The 19,141-nt window shown below is 41.0% G+C and overlaps 1 protein-coding gene across 1 annotated transcript; it reads left to right on the top strand.

Annotated features, from left to right (window-relative positions):
• The first annotated feature begins 3,091 nt into the window (after positions 1-3,091).
• Positions 3,092-18,764, top strand: atp7a (ATPase copper transporting alpha). The gene is made up of 23 exons (XM_055033987.1): positions 3,092-3,349; positions 4,505-4,635; positions 7,346-7,850; positions 9,485-10,240; positions 10,803-11,006; positions 11,089-11,252; positions 11,373-11,534; positions 11,677-11,753; positions 11,884-12,106; positions 12,205-12,438; positions 12,560-12,651; positions 12,772-12,899; positions 13,756-13,910; positions 13,991-14,125; positions 14,271-14,465; positions 14,633-14,815; positions 14,919-15,132; positions 15,210-15,356; positions 15,437-15,579; positions 16,037-16,240; positions 16,484-16,601; positions 16,969-17,071; positions 17,163-18,764. Exons 2-23 carry the CDS (start codon positions 4,516-4,518, stop codon positions 17,434-17,436), a joined length of 4,536 nt encoding a protein of 1,511 aa, XP_054889962.1. The 5' UTR covers positions 3,092-3,349; positions 4,505-4,515; the 3' UTR covers positions 17,437-18,764.
• The last annotated feature ends 377 nt before the right edge of the window (positions 18,765-19,141 follow it).

The raw sequence follows: 19,141 nt of genomic DNA, 5'->3' as shown, positions 1-19,141 counted from the left end.
AGTGAAAATAAGCAGAAATCATTACCATTAAAAGACCAAGGTTTAATTCTTAGATCAAAACTTTGCTATAAATATGGAGCCGAGTGTTGCGGCACTAAACCAGCGGAGGGAAAATGTGTAATGGACGGCGAATTGAATTAATTTGACAGGTTTGGCAATAAAACACAATAAAATGTGTTGGGAGTTTCTTTTTGGGGGGAATTTGCAGTGACCAACTGACCTGACCTGCATGTTTTGGGAGATGTGGGGGGAACCGGAGCGCCCGGGGAAAACCCACGCAAACACGGGGAGACCATGCCAACTCCACACAGATGGTCTCTATGAAGACACAGCGCTAATTGCTGCGCCACCGTGCTGCCCACGTTTTTTCAATTGGGTGGGGAAGGGATCGAATTTATCGGTGATCAATGGGGGGGGGGGAATATTTAACTGTTGTTAATTTCCTCCTTTCGGAGCGTTGCATGGCGCCTCGAACTCAGAGGCTCCAACGCATGCAGGTTGTGCAAGGGAGACTACAAGTTGTCTTCTTGTAGTCTCTCTTGCATGTCTTGCTCCTTCTCTAAATGTCTTCACTCTTTTGGTTTTTGGGCTTCTTCAATCGCAGAGTGCTACGTATTTTTTTCCAGATTAAAAATTTTGACTTTCTCTTCTCACCATCCTGCATGGCGTCAGTGTGTGGATGGTCCAATTCTTGCGGGCCAGTTTCACCAGAGATTTCCTCCGTGGATTCTAGATCCGGGGAGCAAGCTCCTCCAGAGAGTTCCTCCTCCGAAGAAACTTCTTGACTCGAAACTTGGACCAGGTCAAGTTGGCTTAGTGAATTTTCTTCCTTCACTTGGGAGCCATCTTCCTCTTCTCTCAGCAGGTCGGGCAGCAGCAGATCCTGTCTTGCTCTCTCCAAGTCATCTTTCAGACAACTCACCTGCTGTTGATACTGCTCTGTTTGTTGTTTCAAAGCAGTGATGTCTGTCTCATATCGGCAGCTGACATCTTTGTACAAACTGTCAGCCTTCTGCAACTCATCCTGGGCGCTGCTGAACTTCTCTTGCAGGATTTTAATTTCTTGTCTGGTGTTTTCCAGGAGGACGGCGTTCTCGGCTCTGATGTTGTGGAGAATGGCCAGGTCCTCCTCTGACTTCTCTTGATGGCTTTTTCTCTCCTGTGTAATCTGCTGCTGCAGTTTTTCAACTTGCTGCTGCAGTTTTTCAACTTGCTGTTGCAGGACAGGAAAGCGTCTTTCCTGGAGAAGTTTGTCTTTCTTGTCTCTGTTAGAAAGAGTCGATTCCTGTTGCTTCTGCCGGTATGCCTCATTCTGCTGCTGTAAATAGATGACGTCCGTTTTGTATCGGCGTTTCAGCTCCTCGAATGAAAAGAAAACTTGATCAAGCTCATTCAGGATCTGTTTCTCCCTCTTTCGCATTATTGTGATGTTTCTGGACATATTTTCAAAGATCTCTTTCTTCTCTGCTTTCAGGTTTTTGATAAGCTCCATATTCCCATTTTCTCTTACCACGCAGAACTCCTAGGATCACTGGGACACTCAAACCATGATAAGGTGGCAGCCCGTGTGTGTGGTGTGTGTGTGTGTGTGTGTGTGTGTGTGTGTGTGTGCGTGTGTGTGTGTGATCTCGTAAAAAAGCATCAGACTGTGTGCAAGAAGGACATCTGTGGCTATTCTGACACCTTCAGGATTTCCCCGGGGTGAATCTTGGCTGACTTTTGCACACAGAGCCCCAAAGTTTTCCAGAAGGACATGACGGGAAGCAAAAGTCTGGCCTTTGCAATGACTCATTTTGTTTTTATTCCTCATTATTTTGTGGAAATTATTTTTCACTTTAACATTAAACAGTTTATTGTAATTATTTTAGTCTTAAAATTAAATGTTGTTCACCATGATTGTTTTGTCAAAGCAATAAAAAGGATAAAACATCCAGAGGTCGAATATGTTTTAGGCACGAATATGTTGGGTGGAAAAAAACCCTCAAACATCTCACTGCTGAAATCTGTTAAGCCAGCCTTCCTTAGGTCGATGTCAGAGATCGGTAGATAACTACAAGAAGCATCTTACTAAAGTTAGAGGAATGCTATGGGAGGATGTCCCATTTTTTTTCTGAGCTTTTCTTTTATTATTATTATTATTATGTTTAATGAGCAAACCAATGTTAGTTTTGACTGTTTGAGTGTTCAGTATGTAATTTATTTTCCAGGGATATATAAAAATAATGAATGAAGATTAAAAACTTTAATATGATACTTTTTCTCACAAATTTATTCAGTTGTGACATTTGGTGAAATTACTGGACCCAAAAGCACACGGGATACCTGGAAGGTCATGGTGATTGAAAAGTTCAGTCAGAAAGATTTCAGCAGATGTATAATGTTGGAGGAGCCATGAAGTCAGTGCATTGCTGTGGCTCCCATAAAACGCTAATCTCAGCCCCACTGGTAATTTCTGGCCACAGCCGAAAACCAGTTCTGTTGGGCAGTCTGGGCCAAACTTGATGGGATGATCTTGTGTTAGGATAACAAAAAGCAACTGAACTATGCCATTATGTAAAAGGAAATCCCATCAAATCCCAGGGAAATGTGTGTCAACGTTTGAATTTGAAAAACCTAATAAAAAGTGAGATAGAAAATGTGTCTTTTTACTATGTATATAAGTATCCTGTTTCAACTATATATGTGCAAGCAGGGCCAGCTTTGCATTATTATTGTGAGACAAAGCAAACATGCACATTCACCAGAATGGTCAATTTCATCACAGCGTTTGCTCAGTTTTGCTGAAGTCGTTGGGAGGTCTAGAGGTACAGGTTACATTAATGTGTTATTATAGCTGCTGTTTTGTTCTATCTGCTGATATAGAAGTTATAACTAATATCTAGCATAGCGCATATTATAATTCTTTCAATATAAAATAACGTAAAACTCTATGTAGAATATCAGATTACTCTTTGTTAAGCTATACCCCGAATAATTTGGGGTTCTAATAAGGCCTCTAAACAAATAGGAGCCTTCAGAACAAACTGAGGGCAAACTTAACTCGTAACGCCGAACGTTTGCGTCGGAGCTCCGCCCCTCGGCGATGACGTAGTGAAGCCCATCGATCAGTCACGTCTGCTTGAGTTGAAGGAAGCAAAAATAGGAGTTTTTTTTATGACAACAAGAAAAAGGAAACTCTCAGTTTATCAGAGTCAGTAGTTCCTCACTTCCGACAACATGTCCAGACGGTTCTACTTGGTTCACTGTGACCAAAGCTGGGAAGAGGCTGTTAGCTTGTTAGCTTAGCTTGTCAGCCTGACAGTCAACAACTGTGTAGCCTGTAGCTAACCTTTCTTTTTCTCTCCTGAAGGTAAGAGTTCATCACTTTATAAAATAACTTCTGCTAGCGGCGTATTTGTCTATACGTAGATGCGGATGTCTTGCTAAATCTCAGGTTAACTTAATATGTTTTGTGTTGTGTTCCTGCTGGTGAAACGAAGTGACAAATAATCGGTTTAGTAGCTACTGCTGCAAATGCAGCTCCTGATGTGCTTGACTAGCCATGTTTATTGTGATTTTAAATTGAGATAAATTAGGCTTGCACGCTGGATCTAGAGAAGAGCATGTATTTTTATTGTAGAAGCGACCTGTTGACCAAAGCAGAACATCAACACAGCCCATACTTAATTTGTTTGTTCTTGTTTGAAATGAAAATCCAAGTCTTTCCAGTTTTGTGTCTCAGATCTTAGAAGTGGTTCTATAAATTACTCTTTAGTTAAGACTGAAGGAACCTACTGTCCACACGATTGACTTTAAGAAGACTCAGTAGCTCTGTAATGTAGAACAATCAGTTCTAAAGGCATGAAAACACAATATTTTAGATAAACTCATAATAAATGGACATTATGACAGCAAGTTTGGACCTTTAGACAGAGAGAGAGAGCAGTGTTTGCTTTTATAGAGATAATTTGCAATGAAAAGATCGGAGAAGCAGATTTATTATATGTGTTTGTTTCTGAATTAATTTTTTTACGAATTAGGATGAGTAGCTAATAATAAAATGAATACATAGAAAATAGAAAATAAATAGAAGAAACAACAAATACCTTAATATAGTGTAAAAGATTCAAAATGTTTGTATTGAAATCTGAAATAATGGCAGGTACTGGGTAAGATTGTAATGTTTGCTGAAGTTGTATAATCAATCAAATATACAACAGAAATTAAAATGAAGCTATATAATTCACTAATAATGAACAGGAGGTAAAGTTCAGCAAACATCATCAGTATCCAGATTGGTTTGTGGTTTTTTTAAGAGGTTTTCTGCATATACCTTTTTTATATGCGGGGGCTTATTCTTATTGACGTTTTAATAGAACTCAAAGAAGATCGTTGCAGTGTTTCAATGTTCTGGTTTCATCTCTCAACTTGAGAAAAAAATCTCCTCTGCTCTACTGTTTTTTTTGTTTGCCTGGTGTATTCTTGTTTTGACATTTAAATCATTTCTCTCCTTCTGTGGTTTCAGGCAAAGCAGTCATGACACAAAAGATAAACCTGTGCTCAGTTTCCCTCAGGGTCGAGGGAATGACCTGCGGCTCTTGTGTTCAGTCCATAGAGCAGCGGATTGGGTCTCTACATGGAGTGATACATATCAAGGTAATGGCTGATTTTACACTATCTGTTTTTCTGCATTTTATGCTCTTTCTTGACTCACTGACCTTTAAATTTGATGACTTCTGCATTTATTTCCACTGTAAAAACAAGAATTTAACTACCGGTATGTAACTCTTGAGCAGAGAATCCTCTTGTTAACTTAGATATAAATTTACATAGGTTTTATTCTCTTCATGGTAGAACTGTATTGTTTGGTACAGTTCTGTTTCTTAGGGAGCAGCTTGTCCAATGCAATCAGTGCAGCCATGTTAGACAGCTTAATTGAAGTAGTGGTGGTCTGCTGTTTTGTTTCTTGTATGTTTACCCCTCAGGCTAAGGCTGAATGAGAAGATAATGTAATACTGTGTTCCCAATTATTCCCTGCCCTTTACAGGACTGCGACAACAGGTCGATATATCCTCTGCCCCTACAGAAAATTATTGTGGGTAACAGAATTTAGGGCTGGGATCATCTGTTTATAAGTGATCTGAGCAAAGTGAATTGTTTTTCATTTTTCTCTTGGAAGAGCAATGTGTATTTTTCTTTGTTTTCTAATTTTATGAAAAAGTTCCTACTAAAGCAGCTAGAAACTGCTTCCTTTTTTTTAAACTTATGGCTGAATCAGGTGACGCTTTCTGAGCATCACATGTTTCCTTCTTGCTTAAGAAGGCGACCTGAGGGTCATCATGCTGACTGAACATGCAAACTCATACCAAAGGCCACAAACAAATGCTGTAAAATGCCATTAAATTAGAGCTGCAGTGATTTAATATGGCCATATAACAGAATTATGTAAAAGATCATTGAACTAACTTCAGTGTAAGTTGCTTTAAGAAGAGTATACAGAGCCACTGCTTCCTGTGTCGCAAACGCAAAGATTTAATTGGTATTTTATGTAGTGTGCCAAAGTGGTGACTACATAATTAAGTGGAAGGAATGATGATTTTCATGCTGTTTTGTAAGCAGAAATCTTAAGTGTTTTCTATTGAGCCCTCTGCGAGTCAAATCATTGTTGAATAAGTTGCAGCTGCAGATGTTTTTTGGGAATGTTTTCCTATTGCTTCGGAAATCTAGAGACTGCAATTATTCCCTAGTAACCATTGCAAAGCAGTTCTGTCCAGTTCATTTAGACAGCGCCATTTCACAATCAAAATGCACCTTACAAGACAAATTAATCCAGCTTATAAACAGAAATGTATGTAACTGAACATTCATATTCATTTATTTGCATGTTATATGAGAGCTAATTATAACACAGTGCAGTATATACCGATCTGTAAAATAATAAGAAAAAAATATATAATTGATAAATGAAGTCACTGAACATCTGTGGCCATCAGGTTGTGTGAAATCTTAGTAAAAAGAGGGCTCTTCGGTGTAACAGTGGTGTTTATGGTGTTTCTTGCTTCCAGCTTTGTAGACCTAATTCTTTCTTCATTGATAAATTGCCCCAACTCAGTCAAATTGGATGGAGAGTGTGTCTGTACAGCAATTTTCAAATCCTGCTGCAGATTCTGTATCGGATCTAGAACTAGACCTTGTTTAAGCTTTGCTAGCTCATGAACATACTCTAAGTCACTTGTTTGGAGTTGTGGTGTGGGGTGTGGGGCTGCTGCTCTGCATGAAGAGGAACCTCCACCCTCCCTGTCTCCAGTCTTTTGAAGCCTCAACAGGGTTTCCTCTGTTTATGAAACTAGGTGAACAAAGTCAGTCAAAACCATTAATACCCAAGAGTATTAAGGCGTTAATCTTAATATTTATTGTAAAATAAACTGATTGTGGCTAGAATTAGCTGCCTGTATGGAAAAACATTGATATCTGAAATCTGAAATGCACATATCCAATATTAATAAATGGATCGGCCCTGATATTTAAAAAAAAATTCCAGATCAGGTATTATGATAGACAATGTGGTCCATCCATAAGAGCAGATCTATTTAGTCTATGTCTATTCTTTGTGCTCTGAGTGATGTCCTGCTATTATGTTATTTATTTTACATTATATTTATAATTGTTAATTGCACCCTCACAACCATTTTGAAAGAACCATCTTATTTACTTTAGCCAATCTGTTGTTTTAGTCAGTTTATCTTTCCGGTAACAATTTATTTGAAGCGGTGTGCATAAGACTGACATGACAGTGTCATAAGCATGACACAACACTTGTCAGGAACATGAGGGAGTTTTCATGACTGTTTGCTACTGTTGCCATGAAGTGTCATTTGGTAAATAATGACATTTATAATGCAAAGTTAACACTTTTAATGGACTTTTAATTAAACTTTTAGTGCAACTTTGCATTAAAAATGTCATTAGTTACCGATTGACACTTTATGACAACTGTCGTAAACATTTATGAGGACTTCTTCATGTTCATGACAAGTGTTATGTCATGTTTATGAGTGTCATACCACTCTTATGCACACCCTTCCAAACAAAGCGTTACCCAGTATTTTTTATTGTTTATTTTACAATGATGGTTTTACTAATTGTTCTGAAACTGTGTTGTGTTGTTTTGACCAAGCTTGTGAAGCAATTGTTGTATTTAAGTGTGCTGTACTGCTGTACTGCTGTACTGCTGTACTGCTGTACTGCTGTAGAGTCGATACCAAACCTCAAATATCTGTATTGGATCAATGCATCCTTAATCAGAACTATAATTCTCCACAACATCATCCTTATTTAACATATAACATATGTTTTTTTGTTCCAGGTGTCTTTAGAGAAGAAGAGTGCCACGGTTATTTTTGACTCCGGTCAACAGAGTCCTGAGTCCCTGTCAGAGGCCATCGAGGACATGGGCTTCGAGTCCAGAGTACCAGAGAGCAGCACTGCCACTCCAGTGTTTACAGACACTCACCTGATCCCCATGTCAGGAATCACACCTGCAGCCCAACAGGAGGCTTTGGAGAAGCTGTCACAAATTCAAGGGGTGCTTGATGTCCAGGAGAGCGCACCCAGCATGGGCCTGACCGTCACTTATGTTCCCTCCCTGACCTCCATCCAGCTGCTCAGGGAGATGGTGGAAGGTGTCTCACCTCAGGAGAAACAAACTGGTGGCAGCCCAGTGCAGAAAGGCCTGAGCGTGTCCGAGCTGGACACCGCGGCCACTGAAGCCGCGGTTCTGAAGCTCAGCATTGAAGGAATGACCTGCCACTCTTGCACCACCACCATTGAAGGGAAGATTGGAAAACTGAAAGGGATTAAAAAGATCAAAGGTGAAGTTTTCGACATGCTCTGAGACCTGCGTTCACGTATGACTTCGCTAACTGAGGTGCTGCGCTGCACGTCTCACATGGCCATGGCGATATGAACCTGACCCTGTTTTTATGGATTTGAGAATGACTCGTGAAATCCTCTCACAGGTTTTGCAGGGAAGGAAATGTAAACAGATGGGATTATATTTACTGACATGTCTCTGGGTTTACGGTGACAGTATGTTTGCAGACAAATTTATGTGCTGTTGTAGAAGCATAACTCATTCAACACTGCTGCAGGTATTCTAAAAATAGATGCAGCGCAGTGGGATAGAAACTTTAGTTTATTTTATCTGTAGCAGAATGTTATGTTTTATAACAAATTGTTCAATTCAATTCTTACAAATAAGTTTATATTTCAAAAACATGTAAATGTAAAATGAATAGTAGCTGTCTAGTAAATACAGTTTTTTTTCCAATGATAAGGCTATTGCACTAAAAGCTTTTGTTGCACTAAAAGCTTTTGTTGCACTAAAAGCTTTTCTTCCACTGAATATAAGCTTTTAGGTATTCTTCCACACAGCAATAATTAAATAACACTGTATGATAACTATGAAAAATGGTTTATGACCCGTCTCATCAATAGGTTATTTGCTGTCATTGTGCAAGGACAATAAAATGGGTTGCAGTCCCACTTCTTGCAAAATAACTCACAAAACTGACAAAAATAAAATAAAGCAACCCTTAAATGTAGCTGATAAGCAAGACTAAGCCAGTATAAAACAAAAATAAGGTAAAAAAAAAATTATATTGGGAATGTTTTAGCTGTGAAATGGTAAGAAAAGGTTTAAACTAGTGTTTTAGCTACTTCAGAAGATGAATTACATTTAGGCATTTTGAAACATTTACAGAAACACTGAAAACATGTTTGATCGGGTTGTACTTCTCTGCCCTCTGGTGGACAAAATGCAAATATGTCCTGTAGAATTATTACTTTATCTGTTAAAGGGCAAATTTAGGCAACTATTAGGAAGGACAGTAATTCTTTATATTTTACTTGAATATAATTATTAAAAATAGCTATTCTAATAATGGCTATTGGTTCTTGCTGATAAAGCCAGACGCTTCTTGTGTTCCACTCCTGTTTGTTTCTTTTTTGTTTTTTTTGAAGGCAAGAATTAAACTCCATGAAAGACTTCAAAAAATATTTAAGCCAACCAGTTTTTAAGAAATAGCCTTTGGTAAATTAAGTCTATAACTATATAGATTTAAGTTTCAGAATATATTGAATTACAGTCATTATTCCATCCTTAGAATGTGTATTCATCATTTAGAAGGTTATTTTATGTGAAAATGCATTAATTTGGAAGGATGCTTACTGCTCACACCTGACATGCTTCAGATATCAGGTGTGATATCTGAAGTGACTGGGGTGTTTAAATTTATTAGAATTTAAACCATGTTGGGGAGAATTTGGATGAAAATATAATTGACAACTTCATTGAAATAATCAAGGATAATATTGCAGTCAGTTTTACTAATACTGTGCAGGCCTTTTTTTATTTTATTTACATATTTCCTTTATCTAAACATCTGTATCTTTGCTCATCTTATGTTTTACTCTGCATATTAACTCACTCCTTTCCTCTCTGCAGTTGTTCTGGACTCTCAGGAAGCTACGGTTGTCTACTTGCCTTACCTCACCACCATCCAGACCATCATCGAACAGATTGGTGTGGCTGGCTTCAAAGCCTCTGTCAAATCCAAGCCCCGCCCCCTGCAGCTCTCCAACAGAGACATCGAACGTTTCATTGATTCTCAAAAAGCGTCGGCTTCTTCTTCTGTGCCCGAGACGTCCGATGACACAGAGGTCTTCATAGACACCGCGTGCGCTCGGCTCAGGGTGAAAGGCATGCACTGCCGTTCTTGTGTGGTCAACATTCAGGACAACATCTCCACGCTGCCTGGTGTTTCCTCTGTAGAGGTCTCTCTGGAGAAGGAGCAGGCCTCCATCTGCTACGACCCTCTGAAAGTCACAGTGACTCAGCTGCAGCAGGCCATCGAAACTCTTCCTCCTGGAAACTTTAAGACCGAACACCTGGACTTCTCCCACACTCTCAATCCCGTATTGAGAGTGTGGGAGCACTCAGCACTACAGCCCAGACCTGCTGCTTCCCATCCGTGTTCCACCCAGCCGCTGGTGTCTGCTGTTCATATTCACATTGAAGGCATGACCTGCAACTCCTGTGTGCAGTCTATTGAAGGAATGATCTCCCAGAGAAAGGGAGTGAGGTCGGCTCAGGTGTCCCTGACTGACCATCAGGGAGTCTTTGAGTATGACCCTCTTCTCACCACGCCAGAGGAGCTGAAGGAGGCCATAGAAGACATGGGCTTTGATGCATTTTTACCTGGTAAGAGTGTGCGGCATGTATTATATCCAGGTAGCTTTTTCTTCCTTTTGACTAATTTTCTGCTCCTGCTTTTTATTCACCTTGAACATTCTGACCATTGATGTATTATCAACATCGCATTCATCCTCATAACGGTTGCTGAGTAGATATTTTCTCTTTTCTGATTATTATGTGTAAACTTGAGAGATCACAATGAATGAAAATTCCACTAGACTGGCTCATAAACAATATATAATTTTTTTTTTACCCCTACAGTTGTTGTGTTGGGTTTTTTGTAACCAGCTATTTCAACCGAAAGATGATGCATCTTTCTTTCCTTTTGTGTGTCTAAAGGTTGTCCCGTTCTTAAAAGACTTTACTTTTATATATCGTTCATCTCCTGTAGAAAAACACTAAAAGAGTTTGAAAAGGCCTGAAGTACTATTGATGAAGACGCGTGAAAAGAATTGCAAGAAAGACTCACTACATTGAAGCAGAGTGTATAAAAAGGAGTGGTTTTGTTTGCAGTGTGGTGATTTTTGTCAAGTTTGTTATTTATTCTTGTTATTTATCTCAACAACAGAAACCAATTCTCTGCTGCCTGCATCGGATCCCATACTACCAAGGTCTCCACGTGTCCAGAAGAAGAACTTAGACAGCGAGCTCCACCACGAAACCCTGCTGGGATCCTCTGGAGACGTGCCCTCCAAATGCTACATCCAGATCGGAGGAATGACATGCGCATCGTGTGTGTCAAACATCGAGCGCAACCTCAAAAACGAAGCTGGTGCGTAAAACAACAACGGTACTCGTCTGTGTGAACCTTCTGGTGATGAGGTGCTACAGAGGAAATTTCAAATGTCTTTTAGGTATCTACTCCGTTCTGGTGGCTCTGATGGCGAGTAAAGCAGAGGTCCGTTACAACCCTGAGGTCACAGATCCGCTGACGATAGCGGAGTGTGTGAAGGAGCTGGGCTTCACCGCCTCTGTGATGGAGAACTACGAAGGATCCGACGGAAACCTAGAGCTGGTGGTGAGTCGGTCACAAGCATCGGCTTTTTGTTCCCGTGTTTGGGTTTTACGCAACATTTTCAGCCCGCGATGTGATGCTTTTGTGCTCATCTCTCTGTTTGGTTCTCCCACCGTCCACCAGGTCAGGGGGATGACATGTGCCTCCTGTGTTCATAAAATCGAATCAACCCTCGTCAGAGAAAAGGGGATTATATATGCCTCTGTTGCCTTGGCGACCAACAAAGCACATGTAAAGTATGACGCCGAAGTGATCGGACCACGAGATATTATCAAGCTGATTGAGGTACAGATGCAGAAAATGTTTCCATTGTTCTTGGGTGTTCAGATTATACTAATAAAGCATAATGACTGTGAAACAATGACTCCATTTGTTTTATCTAAGTTTCGCGCAACATTATCGGTAGTAAACAATCATTTGTTTGCAGAATATGGGATTTGAGGCGTCTTTAGTGAAGAGGGACCGTACAGCCAGCCACCTGGACCACAGCAAAGAGATACAACAGTAAGCATCCTTTTTCTTTTCTCTGGTGGTTTCCGTTTTATAGCTACACTTTCTTCTCCCTCTCCAGTAAAATTTGTTCATGAAAGTCAAATTCTTACGACTTCACACCAAGACGTGTTCACTCGTTCAGGTGGAGGAAGTCCTTCCTGGTGAGCTTGGTTTTCTGCGTGCCTGTGATGGGCATGATGATCTACATGATTTATATGGACCACAAGATGAACGCTACGCACCATCACAACGCCACGATAGAGGACCGCAACCACTACCACTCCACCATGTTCTTGGAGAAGCAGCTGCTCCCCGGCCTCTCCATCATGAACCTCCTGTCCTTTCTGTTCTGTGTACCTGTACAGGTGAGTAACACCGACTTTAGATTTCCAGCTGCTTAATCTGGCAGATCAAATGTAGGACAGTGAGCATTCTCTGTTTTTGTCTTTTTGTTAACGGTCAGTTTATTGGAGGCCGTTACTTCTACATCCAAGCCTACAAAGCAGTGAAGCACAAGTCTGCCAACATGGACGTGCTCATCGTTCTGGCCACCACCATAGCGTTCAGCTACTCTCTGGTCATCCTAATCGTTGCCATGGTGGAGAAAGCAAAAGTCAACCCCATCACATTCTTCGACACGCCTCCCATGCTCTTTGTCTTCATCTCACTGGGACGCTGGCTGGAACAGATTGCGAAGGTCTTGCTCCCTTGTGATTGTTGATTGTTTGAATTTGGAGAAAACCTTTTAAATTTGGCAGCTTTTTTTTTTTTTTTTTTTGACAGGCAAGTAAACTTTTTTTTTTGTACGTCCCTTCCAGAGCAAAACCTCCGAGGCTTTGTCCAAGCTGATGTCGTTACAAGCTACAGAAGCCACCGTGGTGAACCTCAGCAGTGATAACTGCATTCTCAGGTTCTCGATTTTTTTCTTCTTGTTTATAGATTATTTATAGATTACTATCATATGCAGATTTTTGATCAAATGAATATACTAACTTAAACAACAGTCATATTTTTTTGATTTTTGTTTTAGTGAGGAACAAGTGGATGTTGAGCTGGTGCAGAGAGGTGACGTGGTCAAAGTCGTCCCTGGAGGGAAGTTTCCGGTTGATGGGAGGGTCATTGACGGACATTCGATGGCAGACGAGTCTCTTATCACAGGTTGGTTGCATTTGTGTCTGTTTGGGGTTAAGAAAGGGCTTCATGATTCCTGAGTACAGTTAAAAGCAATCATCAGGAGGTGATTGCTTTTTTAGAATGCTTTCCTAATTCCCATTATTACATAACGTTTCAGTACAACACTTTGTATGTTGAAAGAGTGGCCATAGGAAGTCCCTCTTCCAGTTTTGTCAGTCAAATTTATTTATATAGCACTTTAAAAACAGGTGTAAAACTGCACCAAAGCACTGTACAAGAATAACAATAACACAAATTGATAAAAACAGAGTATCAAAACACTACTTCAAATAAAAGCCGTAGAATAAAAAGGAGTTCTGTGAAGCGATTTAAGATGATTTCTAATTAAATTAACTAATTAAAAGGTTAATTGTTCCAACAGAACTTGCAATTTGCACAAACATGTGGAAGCAGCTTTTAGCACTGTGTAAGGCAGGACACTTAACGCTTCACATCTCCCTGAACTGTGAAACACGGGAGATGGAGTAACTAACTTAAAAATCTGGAAACAGGATAACAACCTCACACACCTTCAACAGTTTGATCGTAGAATATCTGGTCTAGTCAAAGGCTTGTCTGGAATCCAACCAAGAATCCAGATGTTCAGTGACGCTCTCCTTTATCTGAATGAGCTTGAGCTATTTTTTCAAAGAATAATCAAGCCTTTAGTTTTTAAATAAAGCTGCTAAAAACATATCCCAAAGTGACTTGCGGTGAGTCAGTGGGATGCATACAAATCCTCAGCATACATTTTTCAAACTTTTATCTGCAGAAAACAGAAACTTGCACATATTATTAACTTGTGTTGTATTTCTGACCAGTAGTTGCAATGTGATTGCAGGTGAGGCCATGCCGGTGACAAAAAAGCCCGGGAGCTCAGTGATCGCCGGTTCCATAAACCAGAACGGCTCTCTGCTGGTCAGTGCTACTCATGTCGGGATGGACACCACCCTGTCTCAGATAGTTAAACTGGTGGAGGAGGCACAGACTTCAAAGGTGAGTCAAAATCTGTGCTAAATCTACAATATTTAGGAAAAACTTGTAATTCTATTAATGATTTTAATGTTGTTTTGCAGGCTCCTATCCAGCAATATGCAGATAAGATCAGTGGCTACTTCGTTCCCTTCATTGTTGTGATATCGGTGCTCACACTGATTGCCTGGATCATCATTGGATTTTTGGACTTTTCTCTGGTGGAGAATTTATTTCCTGTGAGTTTATTGTTTGTTCACCTTAGAGTGGCAGCTTAATGTTTAATTTTTATTTTCCTAATTAAACATAAAAAAGAGCCTTCCCACCATCTGTAATACTTTTATTTTTTAACCATTAATCATTTTCTGCTTCTTTCCACTGCAGGGTTACGATCGAAGCATTTCCAGGACTGAGGCAGTGATACGGTTTGCCTTCCAGGCCTCCATAACGGTGCTGTGCATCGCCTGCCCCTGTTCTCTTGGCCTGGCAACCCCGACAGCTGTCATGGTGGGAACCGGGGTTGGAGCCCAAAATGGCATCCTGATAAAGGGAGGAGAGCCTCTAGAGATGGCTCATAAGGTGCGTTTGTAATTATTCACTGTCGGTAATCTATTTACGGTGAGGAAAAGTCTCAGATTTCTTTGAAATACTTTCATTTACTGGATAAGTACAGAAGAAGATTATTTTAGTCTGAATAAAAGTTATCAAAAGATTTATCTTACTTTTTACCCACCTGGTTATTTCAGGTCCAATCTGTCGTATTTGACAAGACCGGGACGATCACATACGGCGCTCCGAAGGTTGTCCAAGTCAAGATGGTTGTGGAAGGGAACAGGATGCCTCGCTCCCGCCTGCTGGCCATTGTGGGCACAGCAGAAAATAACAGTGAACACCCACTGGGAGCTGCTATTACCAAATATTGCAAGCAGGTTGGTTTTCTCTCTCAGGTGTAATCCATCAGCCCATACTTCCCTTTGCCGAAATAGTTCTAAAACAGCAAATGTTTGTGTTTTCCTGTTTTCTGACGCGAAGGAGCTCGGTACCGAATCTCTCGGCACCTGCACCGACTTTCAGGCCGTGCCAGGCTGCGGCATCCGATGTCAGGTCAGCAACACGGAGTCTCTGCTAAAGCAGGCGGACAGCGACAGTGAGGACAACAACCAGCGCAGCAGCATCCTCGTCCAGATAAGTGACACTCGGACGCCGGGCAGCTCCCACCCGCTCACAATGGACCCACAGCCTCTAAGTACGCAGAGAAGCCAAACTGTAATGATTCATTTTTGACAGCTGAGTTTAACAGAATTTGAATAATATTTTCTGTAGGTTTGGTTGAGACAGGCGTCTATGTTGTCCTGATTGGCAACAGGGAATGGATGAGAAGGAATTGCCTTCAGGTCGGACCAGACATCGATAATGCCATGATAGAGCATGAGCGCAGAGGACGCACTGCTGTGCTAGTCGCTGTGGAGAGTGAGTGATTGTCCAGCGAAAAATACACTCTCTTTAAAAACACAAAACAGTAACTTGTAAAAATGTATTTTTGTTTGTAGACGAGCTGTGTGCAATGGTAGCCATAGCCGACACGGTGAAGCCTGAGGCTGAGCTGGCCGTCCACACGCTGACAAATATGGGTCTGGAGGTGGTGCTGATGACCGGAGACAACAGTAAGACGGCGCGCGCTATCGCCGCCCAGGTAAGGAAGGAAGAAGAACTCGACGCATAATTATGAAACGGAAGGAAAAGTAAAAGGGATGCAATTAGACTTGCAAGTCTCTCTGTCAGCCTTCCATGTCTGGATCCTGACAGTTTTGGCCTTTTCTTTGGAGTCCAGCTCAAGCTGAGTCAGATCGAAAGGAGAAAAACTACCACTCTTCTTTAAAGTCTGGATTTATAAAGTGCAGCCCTCACAGTGGATCTCTGCAGCTCCTCAGGAATTATCCTGGGCCTCTTGGCTGCTGCTCTGATTAATGCTCTCCTTACTTGCTCTTTCTGTCTAGATGGATGACCGTGCCTCAGTTGGTTTCTATTTAGTTTGTCGTTGCTGTAATATGGCAAAATTTGAAAAAGCTAAATGGGTATGAATACGTTTGCGAGCCACACCTGATTGCACCTCTTTATTTTTGTTTTGTTTTCTTACAATTTCGCAAAAGGTGGGCATCAGGAAAGTGTTTGCCGAGGTGCTGCCGTCCCACAAGGTGGCCAAAGTGGAGCAGCTGCAGCAGGCCGGAAAGAGAGTTGCGATGGTGGGCGACGGGGTCAACGACTCGCCCGCTCTGGCGATGGCTGACGTCGGCATCGCCATAGGAACCGGGACAGATGTTGCCATTGAGGCAGCAGATGTGGTGTTGATCAGGGTAAAAATGAGAAATTGTCAAGTTGTTGCATCACAGAGGAATATAAAACATTGTTGGTCAAGTTATTAAACATTTTTAAATGTTCTCTAATTCAAGAACATTTTAACATTTCGAGCAGTGATTAATAAAACCTAAGTGAAGCTCTTTTATGTTGTCACAAGGGTTTTTCAACTTTTTGTAAAGACTGAACATTTATTGTTGACATTTTGGGTTTTAAACATCCGATCGACTCTCTGCTTGCAGAATGACCTGCTGGATGTTGTCAGCAGTATCGACCTCTCTAAGAAGACGGTCAAGAGGATCAGGATCAACTTCGTCTTTGCTCTGATCTACAACCTGGTTGGCATTCCTATCGCTGCTGGTAGGCACTGTGAAAATATCCGAAAGGTTAATCTGGATTCCTGTTTGGAAATCGTGGGATTTTCCAGGTCGGACAAAATGCAAAAAATAATAGAATACGTGTTTGACTTTCAAGATTCGTACATTTCCTATTGGAACTGTCAGTCCACCCAAAGAATAGTTTAAGAACCATTTCCTTGTGAAACAAAAATCTTCCTCAAACTTATATTTACTTTATTTTACTTTTATTTTGACATTTGACTTTTATTTTGCATAATTTTCAATCTGAAAACAAAACAGAAACCCTGGTTTGTTTATTTTTCTATCATGTCACTTAAATAATTTTCAAGCCTGTCAGTACTGAGACTCGGTACTGTTTTTCTGTCCAGGTGTGTTCCGACCCATTGGTCTGGTGCTGCAGCCGTGGATGGGTTCTGCTGCCATGGCGCTGTCTTCCGTCTCTGTGGTTTTGTCCTCCCTTCTGCTGAAATGGTAATGAGATGTTTGGATTGTGTTCTCCCGTTTGTTTCGTTGTTGCTGCTTTTTTGTCCCTCACCGCTCTCTTCCGTGTGTCGTCGCTCAGTTACACGAAGCCCAGCGCCGAGAAGCTGGAAGCCAAACTCGGCGGCGGCAGGCAGCAGGACAGCCTGTCTGACGTCAGCGTTCACATCGGCATGGGCGAGCTGCGCCGTCCCTCCCCCAAACTCAGCCTGCTGGACCGCATCGTGAACTACAGCCGAGCCTCCATCAACTCGCTGCGCTCCGACAAGCACTCGCTCAACAGCTTGGTGCTGAGCGAGCCCGACAAACACTCGCTGCTGGTGGGGGGGCCGCTGTGCGAGGAGGAGATCTGCTGAGCGCAGGCATGCATCCCAGGCGACACTGCAGTTATTTTTAAGGCTGAACTGCGTCGAGATCAAGCGGTTTGAAAACCGGTCCAGCCATACTTGAAGTTAGCTTTTTGTTCTTCTTAGCTCAACCAGCTGATCCCATATTCTCTGAGAGACCGTCTGTGGCGGGCCAGAAAGATGATCTTCCTTTTCCTTTACAACCTTCAAGATCGACCCATAGACATGTAAACTGTGGTGCCCCTTGTTCTTGAGTGGACACTACAAAAGGGGAAAATTTGAATTCTGTTGTATGATTATTCTTCTATTTATATTATTTATCAACTTTTTGTCATTGTATCCTCTTATGTGAAGAATGAAGTTGTTGAATCCAAATGCCAATAATCACATGCGTAATGATAACTCTAACTAAACAGCCTTGAAACAAGCAGAGAGTCGATTGTAGTGGAGTGAGCTGTAAATGTTACCCAAGTGCCAGCTGAAACGCTACCTTTGCAAAGTCCAACACATTCCAAAGATAGCAACCTTCACCCGTTTTCTTGGACTTTAGGTCCACGATGTGTGAGCAAAGGTTACATGTTCACAGGCGGCAAGCTGAAGGGTCTGGGATTTTGCACCTTTTCGTCAATGTGAAAGTGAATGTGTTTATACTCGTTTAGAACTGAGCAGAAGTTGTTACACGAGTCGCTTGGATTGCTTTAGTTGCCTGCTGCAGACATGCCTGGCCTCACAAAAGGCCAAACACTAAATGTGTTCACGTCCTGCTTCTGGTTACAACTCATAAAGTACAGTGTTAACTGTTTTCTACTGACTTATGTAATGCCAGTCTGTCACTTTGCTTTTATGATGGATTCATGTTAGTGCACTTGATGAACGACTTGACGTTCGTCCTCCAGCATCAGTGGTTTGCAATCGATTCGGCCAAACAGGTGCTGCTAAATTCACTAAGTAGCTTGTTTTACTGAACCACGTTGTACAATCAAATGAGATTAGAAGGGTCTAAATTTTACAGACCATAAAACTGTCATTGTGTGTTTTTACAGTATTTTATGTGCAGTTATCTGATAAAATCTGTAGAAAGTTGCTCAGCTATACTTTATTTTGTATTGCTTTCTTCCTTCCTAAGCTAAAGATCCACCAGGTTCAAACAGTAATGCTGTTTTCTTCTGCAGACCACTCTTGAATTTATTTGTGGCTCTATTTATGCCAATATGTAGTATTTGTGCAATCTTTTTGTGAAAATGTTCATAAAGTTTGGGTTTTTTTTGAGGTCTGCCCATTATCCTCTGTGGTTCTTCCGAACATTGTGCCTTTGAATAAAACGCTTTTGTAACGCAGCCTTGTTGTGTATCTCAATAAAATAATGATAGAAAAGTTGAGCTATGAAAGTAATTCAAAATAATAGTTTAAAGTTATGTTGTATAAATTTATTACTCTGTGAGAAGTTTATTTCAGTTAGTTTTGACAAAAACAAGGCAAAATCTAGTTTTTCAACATTGTAAAATATTACTTAAGACTAATAAAAGCTGTACGAAAGCATAAATGTACAGAATGTGTATAAACCTAGTGCTTAGTCTAGGTTTTTTTTCCCCATCCACTGACTTTCCTTCATTAAGCAGGAATCACTGCTTGACCAACCAGCTTTTTTACTTTCCAGGACATCAATAGTCTTCCCCTTGACAGTCCAGGACAACACATGATCATAATGTAACAT

The sequence above is a fragment of the Poeciliopsis prolifica genome, unplaced genomic scaffold (assembly GCF_027474105.1).
Source record: "Poeciliopsis prolifica strain line A6 unplaced genomic scaffold, Auburn_PproV2 SCAFFOLD009, whole genome shotgun sequence".
NCBI classification, from domain to species: Eukaryota; Metazoa; Chordata; class Actinopteri; order Cyprinodontiformes; family Poeciliidae; genus Poeciliopsis; species Poeciliopsis prolifica.
The sequence above is the reverse complement of the archived record's forward strand: the minus strand, read 5'-3'. Positions and strand labels throughout refer to the sequence as shown.